Source organism: Drosophila miranda (assembly GCF_003369915.1).
Source record: "Drosophila miranda strain MSH22 chromosome Y unlocalized genomic scaffold, D.miranda_PacBio2.1 Contig_Y2_pilon, whole genome shotgun sequence".
Taxonomy (NCBI): Eukaryota; Metazoa; Arthropoda; class Insecta; order Diptera; family Drosophilidae; genus Drosophila; species Drosophila miranda.
The window spans coordinates 10,972,299-10,981,728 of NW_022881614.1; the positions used below are offsets into that span (position 1 = coordinate 10,972,299).

Below are 9,430 nucleotides of genomic sequence, written 5' to 3' on the forward strand. Positions count from 1 at the left end.
TTTGCTTAGAGTAAAATATTAGCGCCTAGATCTCAGAGACTACAAAAGCTAGAGCAACCAAATTTGGTATCCACACTCCTAATATATCGGACCGAGACGAGTTTGTTTCAAAATTTCGCCACACCCCCTTCCGCCCCCGCAAAGGACGAAAATCTGGGGATATTCAAAAAAACCTCAGAGACTATTAAGGCTAGAGTAACCAAATTTGGTATCCGCACTCCTGTTAGATCTTACTATAAAACGTGTATCTCCAAATTTCGCCCCACCCCTTCCGCCCACACAAAGGACGAAAATCTGTTCCATCCACAATATTGCACATTCGAGAAAACTAAAAACGCAGAATCATAGATAATGACCATATCTATCAGATTGCTGAATCTGGATCAGATCAGATCATTTTTATAGCCAATAGTAACAAATCAATTTGCAGTGGCTACGCAGCGCCCGACGTGACGCTCAGACTGATTTTCTGTCTCTCTCGCACGCACTCTTTGTCGTGTCGTTTAATATTAGCGGCGTCTGCCGGAGGAGAGTTATACTGACTTAGTATCGGGTATAACCGTAGAGTTGCGGTGTCCGCAACTTGTTTGTTGTTTGTTGAAATTGTTTTCTTGATGCTGGCTATAATAATAATAATCCAATTCAGATTCCGCAGTCTTAAAGATATGGTCATTCTCTACAATTCTACGTTTTTGGTTTTCTCATATCTTTAAAATTGTGGATGCCACAGATTTTCGTCCTTTGTGGGGGCGGAAGTGGGCGGGGCGAAGTTTTAAAATATTTTTGTAGCAGTGACATATCACAGAAGTCTGGATCCAAAACATCGTTGCTCTAGCTCTTATAGTCTTTGAGCACTAGGTGCTGAAGGGGAGGGACAGACGGACAGACGGACGGACGGACAGACAGACAGGGCTCAATCGACTCGGCTATTGATGCTGATCAAGCATATATATACTTTATGGGGTCGGAAACGATTCCTTCTGGACGTTACACACATCCACTTTTACCACAAATCTAATATACCCCAATTCTCATTTTGAGTATCGAGTATAAAAAGGCGAACGGACAGAAAATAAAGCTATATCGACTCGGCTATTGATTCTGATCAGGAATATATGTATATACTTTATGGGACACATATCAGCATCTACCATAAAACCAATACAATGTATCCCTAAACTCTTCGAGTTTTAGTTTTAAAAGCAAATGTACATATGTCTGGCAGAATTTGATCAGTTCAACAAAGATCCCTTTGAAAATCGAGATGCTTTGTTTAGACACAACTTTAAGGACTATTTAAATATCCGTTTATTTAGCTTTTGGTAAAGTAGATTATTACATCGGCCCGCGGAATGCCATCGATAAACCAGGTGCTATTTAGATAGTATCGACCATCCGGCACAACCGTCTGGATGATATTGTTTATATGCTGAACGGGAAGCTTATCCAAGATAATATCATGCTAGAAACGCGGGAAACCATAAGACACTTTTTGCTTGAGAATTTAAGAATTGCACTCACGTGATAGGGGCAGGTGTGGTTGAAATTCGAGAAGTCGGCGAATGTTTGGAAAATCCAGTTGACAATGACGTTGCTGCGATCGCGTAGGAACTTACAGGCATCGAAGCGGACATCGAAGTTGTACAGGATTCTCTTATTCTCGCGCATCCTTATCTGGAAATTGGTCTGCAAAGATCGAAAGTTACGTGGCCCGGCTTGTATGAAAAATCCCCCTTACCACGGTGTTAGTAATCGGCAGCTTGTGAAGTTTGGTTTTTCAGCGACATGTACTTATATGTTCGATTCACAAATCTCAGATAGCAGTAATCAAAGTCCAAAAATACCCGATCCCGCACCAAGCAGCGAACATTGTTGAACTCAAAGTTTCCGCAGATCTGCTCGTATACAACTCCTCAGTTCTCATCCTAATATATATTTCGATTCCTTACTGCGATCGGTCCTATGGCAATTAGTATAAAGAAACGCAGGGTATTCATTCTGGAACGAAACTGAGAATGAAACTCGAATAAAACAAATATTTTACTATACTACGATTATACTATAATTATAATTAATCGCTCCATTAACGCTCCTAATCAGCCTACCCAAATATCCATTTCCGAAATGTGGAAGCCCATTAGGTCAGGTTTTATGCTTTATAATAACAATAGCTTCGATCAGTGCAAGACAGTTGATCCACCTAGTCAGAACAATTAATACAAACCGGATAGTACAAAAAATTTCCCCAAAGATATCCAACGATTTTGGCAACGTTGGAAACAGTTATAATAAGCTAGTCACTTTCCTATAAGATTGTTGTTTTAAGAAAGGATAGTCCGCGCCACTGTGAAAAACTGCAAGTTCCTGTTCGTTCGAATTTGAAATTCACGTTTAATTTGATTTTTGTTTCATTCTCCATTATGAACTCGACACGACTCACAGTTCTATTACATAACAACATATTTTAGAACAAATATGTTTAAATACATAAATTCTCTGTTCCTGTTGGCCTTGGCCTTCATCGCCTGGAGTGTTTGCTGTTATTTTCATGAAATTGAGGAACAGCTGGGCACCCAGGGATTCGATGTGGAGCTGTACTCAGGTGAGAAGGAGCGCATCATGAGTACATATCCGTCCGTATATCTATATATATTACATTACAGAACACCCTGGCTTGAAATATAATCAATTGCCTTGCAAAAACATCCCGAAAGCTGTTCCACAAACTTTTCCTACCGTTGAAATAATATGCAGCTCTTTCATTGTCTTATGCCTGACATATACCTGGGTCAAGCTTTTGACGTTCTTGGTCGAGCGGACAGGTCAGTTTTGGCAGGCCATGAAGCCGGAGAAGGAGGACAGGCAGGTGAAAGAGCAACTGATGGAGCGACTTAACAGCTTGAAGGCCGAATTTCAGGTGATGAGTGAACTGCTGAAGCAGTACCAGCCCAGTGTTGATTTGGAGCTACAGACCATGAGCGGACTGGAGCTTCAGTCCCACAGTGGCTGTAGCTCTTTAGAGTTACAGAAATGTGACAGAGGCTGCTCGGAGGTCCACCTACTGCCCAGTAGCAGTTCATGCAGTAATCACTGCAGCAATGACGTCCCCATCAACGAACTGTGGAATCAAAAGAATGACGTCTGCTCGATACGTGGTACCCCCAGATTTCCGGACGTACCGGCGGTGGACCAGGCCACGCAGTCTACTTACATCAATAGCAGCCAGATCCACATCGGTCCAAACATGTTCGATACCAAACCCCTCAACTTGGAGCTAGTACGCCAGACAAGGCTGTACGCGAGGAAACCGAGTGTATTCCTCCAGGTGTCTGATAATTTCATTGCCGGACCCAGGGACAGGCCCCGGATAGGAGGCAGCAGTTGCACAATTGCCCTGCCACCGCCAAATATGTGAGAATGTGAGAGCATTTGAAAAAGCGGACTAAATTTAAAAATAAAAGAAAAGGTTGGACTTATTTAAAGGTGACGCCCTCAATACAGCGGCTTTTTTCCCTACCTCATATCTTCCTTTCACGCGTTCACAAACGATTTTGGTTGGGTCAAATAAGATGGCAGTAATGAATCAAGATCCATTGAACTGCAATATCCGCATAAAACAGCTATCAATTGAAAATTGGAAGTACCAACTGAATTTCGCGAATTCGTCGTTTTTCGCCGTTTGATTTTTGTTGATTTTGAAAATTGTCTTCGATAGTGATCTGAGCATGCGGCCGCCGTCGGAAAGAGAATATTTTGAGCGCTTCCTTGTGCTCATTGGGAACTATTTGCGCCATTTGCAGCCCATTCACACTCTGGACGATGTTTTGGTCATGTGCTCGCCCTTTGGCCTTGAGAACTTCTACAAGACCATCAGCATTGGCAAGGTATCGAATGTGATGGGGCGCAGCGGTTGCTTGTTTGCCATCTCGAATGCCCTGCCGCTGGGCTGCGAGGGATCGGCCGTGTTTAACAACAAGTTGTATGATATGATTGAGTCGGTGCAGAATATTTTGGAAATATTTGACAGATTTTCCATTCATTCTAGGCGTCTGATTGGCATTCCAGCGGCAGCAGGAAAACGTCAACCTAACTCTGGCCGCCAATTTTGGGTACCTCTTGAGGAATTTTATGGAGCAGCTGGGCATTCCCACGACAACATTCAACTTGGCACGGGAGCCCTCGAGTTTTGCCTGTAAGAAATTACATTTAGCTGGCGTTTAGCTTCGGATGTGATAATTGCATATATTTACATTGAAGGGGAGCGCACTATTGTAGTAATTGATTCGTCGGGTCAACAAGGTACAGGCACCTTTATTAAGGTCCACAACAAGCACTTCATCTTGACCTGTGCGCACGTTGTGGGACAGGTAAACTCTTGGTTCATAGTCCGCTTATAGATCTGAAATGCATCTCACTTAGCCCAATGCCAAGGTCCACTGTCGCACAGCCGATCGCGAGTTCCAGTCGGATGTGATCTGGTGCAATCCGGACTCTACTCGTCCCTACGACCTGGCCCTGCTGACGGCGCCTGACGATGTGCCCGAACGCCATTGCGTGCGCCTGGCGAAGACTCCGGCCACACTCGGCCAGACCGTTTATTTATTTATTTATTAAATTAACAAATTATCTGTTAATAATGGTACTTCGTTACTAAAGGCGGAAAAGGATAAGTTAAAAGTTAGCTAAATTTAAATGATTATAAATATTGCATGCAATTAGTTTAAGAGACAGTTCAGGGGATAGGGTTTGACAGAGGGAGTTATAATTATGGCATAAAACCCTAAAAGGTTCATGATCAGCATAATTAGACCTACATATGGGTAGACGGATAGGCCTAAAAGTACGGGTAGGTCTGGATGGAACGGCCAAGTCAATCTGACCCAAGAGAGTTTGGGAGTCAACAGTCCCAAGAAGGAGCTTGTGCACGAACATTACGCCATTGCATATTCTGCGATGGTGCAACGACGGCAGGTCAATAAGATTTAGCCTAGACCGGTAGGGTGGCAAGATTCTACCCGAGTCCCAGTTAAAGTTCCGAAGGGCAAAAATTAAAAATTGCTTTTGTACGGATTCAATAACAGCCTGCTGCTCCTTATTCTGCGGGCTCCACACACAAGAACAATACTCCAATATAGGACGTACTAACGAGATGTACAGTTGTTTCGTAACGTACGGGTCGTCAAACTCCTTGGACCAACGCTTGATGAACGCTAAAACACCCTTAGCTTTATTTACAGTTGCAGCTATATGGGTGTTGAAACACATCTTATGATCAAAAAGGACTCCGAGGTCATTTGAACTCGAAATTCGCTCAAGGACATGATTTCCTAGAACATATGAGACAAAATGAGGAGCGCGACGGTAAAATGTCATAAGTTTGCATTTGGAAAGGTTCAGAAAAAGAAGATTAGTTGAACACCACAATAGTAGTTCACTTAGATCAAGTTGAAGGCGTGTGTGAAAATACCAATCAGAGTAAGAAAGACAGATTTTGACATCATCAGCATACATTAGTGTAGTAGAGTATGTTATAACTTGAGGAAGGTCGTTCACAAATAAAATAAACAGAAGCGGGCCCAGATGACTTCCCTGTGGCACACCTGAAGTAGCATTAACAGTATTTGACAACACGTTAGAAAACAAAACACGTTGAGTACGGTTAGAGAGATAGGACAAAATCCAATCTAGAAGATTCGTTGGGAACCCTAATAAAGAGAGCTTTTGAATAAGCAGAGCATGGTTCACAGAATCGAATGCCTTGCTGAAGTCCGTAAAAACTACATCCGTCTGCAAACCAATTTGAAAACCACGGTGGATTAGGTTAGAAAACTCAAGAAGGTTAGTCGATGTTGAACGATGTCTGAAAAAACCGTGTTGCGACGGAGATATCAAGCTGCAACAAAGATGTTGCAGTTGCCGGGTGACCAGGAACTCAAGAAGCTTCGGGATGGCGGAAAGCTTTGCGATACCACGATAGTTTTCAATGTTAGATCTTGAACCTTTTTTGTGAAGCGGAATGATGTAGGACTCATTCCAAATTACTGGGAGACAAGACTGTTCCAAGGAGAGGTTGAAGAGAAAGGTCAAGGGTTTGCAAAGGGACTGGGCACCGTGTTTTAAGATGCAACTTGGTTTTTCAAATTTTCCCTACTATGTGAACTTTAAATTCAAGTACGACTTCAATGCCTCGATATTCCAAGGTCGGATCATCAATTGTGACAAGGGAGCAATCATGTCCGATGGTAGCGTGCAGGCCGGCCAAAGCGGTGGTCCAATGTTCGACCACAACGGCTACATTCTGGGTGTTTGCGTCTCGAACATAAAGATGGTCGATGTCATCTATCCGAGCATCAATACAGCCATTCCCATTTGTGATACACGCAACACCCTGCAGCAATTCGCCCGCACCAACGGTGAGCGCAATGACGAAATAATTAATCAATGAATAATATAATGTATGTATGCCTTTTGCAGATGTGAAGGTCCTCAACAATTTGGTTGCCAGACAAGAAGTGCATCGGGTGTGGTCTTTGGAAATGCCGCCCATACAAAGCAAACTCTGAAGGAAGTTCTATTGGAATTATAGATTTCTACTGACACTGTAATTGATAAAATAATGTGCTATTTTATAAAGTGTGCCGTTTGAAGCGTAAGAATAAATGATACCATAAATAAACGATTAGTTAAAGGGCTTAGTTCTTGTCCAAACAATCATTGACATGACTCTGCAATACGCTTAAGGAATTGAAGGACTTTGAGCAGATGGGGCAGCGCAGGGCACTGTCCGAAGGCCTAGCGGCGGCGCCTGTTGGATCTAGTACCTAATAGAAGAAATAATCATATGAGTATAAAGGTTTTAATGGCAGGACTGTAGCTGCATACTCTTACTGGTCTCTGGTCCTCGCGTAAACTACTTATGCCCGAGCTCGATCGGGAGGGGGAGCCGGATTTGGGGGACTTGTGGGACTCGGCAAGAGCCTCAATCAACTCCTGGATCCGCTTCTGTAACGCCCGCAGATCCAAAAGATACTGACCCTTTTCGCCAGCATTCTTCTCGCGATCCGCTCGCTCCATTTCAATGTCTCTCCGGTAGATTTCGTTTTGTGTCTGCAGATGCTCAATCTGTTCCTGTTTTTGGATATCCCTGGTTATTAGCTGATTGATATCGCGCTGCATTTTGTCCATAAGTTCTTGGGCGCTTGTCAGGTTCACCTTTAAGCAATCGATCTCCTGAATGTATACTTTTTTCTAAAAATATAAGTCGCATTAAGTATGTACAAAAAAGTTCTCATCATGAGATCATGCATTTGAAAAAACAAACCATATCTTTCATTTCCAGATTCTCGGCCAATATTTTGGACAGCTCTCGCTTCAGTTCCCGGATCTGACGATGTTCTTCTCGCTGCACATAGTTCAGCGGATTGCTCACTTCCATCTCCGCCACCTTTTCGCTATCTTTCAGTACAAACTCGATGGAATTCTGCAATTTACAAGAGCAGGGTGAAACCCCAAAGATAAATGAATTTCATTATGGGTGAATTCTTACTACGCAGCGCACAGTTTAATTTGCGGAATACAGATAGTTTCGCAAGTACTCATATGATGACATATGTATGTATGTACATATATGTGCATATATACGCTGATATCTGGAGCTGTGGACTCTGCACAAAGTCCAATACTGCTTGGGACAACATACCAGCTTGATCTGCTGAAGCTTGTCAATTTCCACACGCATATTGTTGATCAGTGACGTCTTCTCTGAAACACTTTGTCTGAGCTCATCCTGCTCCTTCTTCCGTATATCCTGCACTAACTTGATCTGCTCCAGCTTCGTCTCCAGTGCAGCCTTGAGCTTTTGAGTTTCTGCACGTAGTTTTTCCACCTGCTCCTGGCACTCCTTTAGCTGCTGTTTATATTGCTGCTCTCGGTCGGCTGCCTCCTGGCGCCATTGCTGGGTCAGCTTGTGGTAGTCCAGCATTGTGCGATTGACCATATCCAGAGTTTCTATTGAAGTGGTTTGGAAATTATTAAATTTGAGCTCTTTAAAATATCCTTGCTTTACATACTCTTCAACGAAACGTACTCCTCCATCATGTGTTGCAGCTTGCCCACATCCTCGGCAGACGCCTGTAGCGAACAGAGGCTGGGAAACTGGGAATATACGCTGTTCTGTAATTAAAAGACAAGAGTTAGGTGTCCGTGATCTTCCAGAAGGGACTACAGAGATTCTTACCTTGAGAACATCCGATTTCACTTCACCCATGATGAAACTTGCGGCCAGAGACTTGTGCCTGTCACTATCAACAGATGTGGACAGTGGCCCCGAGCTCGATACAGCAGCAGGTTCGTCAGATACATCGATCTCCTGTGACACTGTCACTCGTCCATCTCCAGGATTCATTGCATCAGCAATAAGAACAGAGCCGTTGGTGCAGAGCGATGGGTAGGGAGAGCTCCCGAGAATTACAAATGACTCTTCTTCGGACATTGCGCCTACGTCACTGGCACTAGTCATATGTATACAAGCAGTGTGAGCAGCCGTCCGAGATTACCTGGGAATCCCCGAAATCAATTTATTTGATCATACGACTCGGCCAGATGTTAGAAGTATGTATATCTGGCGCAAGGACGTTGATAAATATTATTTTGGGATATACATACATATGTATATATAAATGTATGATTAATTGTTTTCTGTTCTACGTCGTTAGGCGAAATAGCTTAAATTCAGCGAATCCGTGGAAGTACCAACCTTATCTCGCTCCGGTATCTATTAATACAGGGAAATTTTTTTAGCCCTTTATTATTATTATTTTTTTAGTAGCTTCGATCAGCTGTCTCGACATATTGGATTTATCGACAAAATATACGGTCTGACCCTCAGAAATATACCAAAATATACCGTCTCATTTTAAAAATATCTCGTAAATATACTGACGAATTCAAGTTATACCATTATGTTACATATTCCTCGTTTTTGATATTTCGTCGAATATTACTAACCGGATAGATCTTTCAGCCGTGCCTACATAATTTTATCCAATTAATTAACCTATTTTCTACTTGACTGGTTTATTTTAAATCTTGCTTTTATTGGTGTCGACGGTCGATAGTTGACCGCGATAGGCGATCTAGTATTTAATGTATGTAGGAAACGAAGGAAAGAGAGAGACACGAAGCGGTCGTGTTTTCGTCGTGTCGTCGGGATAGAGCAGTAATCGGCTCTGAGAGAGCCGATAGCAAGAGAGAGAGATTAGTCAGTTGTCAGTTCAGCCACGTATCAGACATACACGCATATAATTAGTCACAAACATACTTGTGAAACTTGGAGCTGTTATAGTTTTAAGTCCAACATACTTATCAAATAAATGTTACTCGTTGCCATCAAGCAACTTAAACTACTACATATATACTTTATGGGGTCGGA

The 9,430-nt window shown here is 42.7% G+C and overlaps 3 protein-coding genes and 1 pseudogene across 5 annotated transcripts; 2 read left to right on the forward strand and 2 right to left on the reverse strand.

Annotated features, from left to right (window-relative positions):
• Window positions 1–1,295: 1,295 nt before the first annotated feature.
• On the reverse strand, window positions 1,296–1,997 carry LOC108158021. The gene is given in 5 exon segments (XM_033397738.1): window positions 1,296–1,462; window positions 1,522–1,686; window positions 1,739–1,777; window positions 1,779–1,909; window positions 1,985–1,997. Coding segments are annotated over 5 exon segments (498 nt in total). The 3' UTR covers window positions 1,296–1,312.
• A 406-nt stretch (window positions 1,998–2,403) lies between these two features.
• LOC117193283 lies at window positions 2,404–3,496 on the forward strand. The gene is made up of 2 exons (XM_033398027.1): window positions 2,404–2,602; window positions 2,664–3,496. Exons 1-2 carry the CDS (start codon window positions 2,476–2,478, stop codon window positions 3,413–3,415), a joined length of 879 nt encoding a protein of 292 aa, XP_033253918.1. The 5' UTR covers window positions 2,404–2,475; the 3' UTR covers window positions 3,416–3,496.
• A 102-nt stretch (window positions 3,497–3,598) lies between these two features.
• LOC117193284 lies at window positions 3,599–6,714 on the forward strand (annotated as a pseudogene).
• Window positions 6,570–8,848, reverse strand: LOC117193282 (NF-kappa-B essential modulator-like). 3 transcript variants are annotated; one of them, XM_033398026.1, is made up of 7 exons: window positions 8,756–8,848; window positions 8,237–8,620; window positions 8,070–8,172; window positions 7,700–8,007; window positions 7,322–7,480; window positions 6,889–7,248; window positions 6,570–6,821 (listed from the first exon to the last, which is right to left on the reverse strand). In XM_033398026.1, exons 2-7 carry the CDS (start codon window positions 8,516–8,518, stop codon window positions 6,693–6,695), a joined length of 1,341 nt encoding a protein of 446 aa, XP_033253917.1. In that variant the 5' UTR covers window positions 8,519–8,620; window positions 8,756–8,848; the 3' UTR covers window positions 6,570–6,692. The 3 variants fall into 3 exon arrangements, with proteins under 3 accessions (XP_033253917.1, XP_033253915.1, XP_033253916.1); XM_033398024.1 differs by having other exon boundaries at window positions 6,883–7,248; XM_033398025.1 differs by having other exon boundaries at window positions 6,883–7,248; window positions 8,237–8,555; window positions 8,756–8,840.
• Window positions 8,849–9,430: the final 582 nt, after the last annotated feature.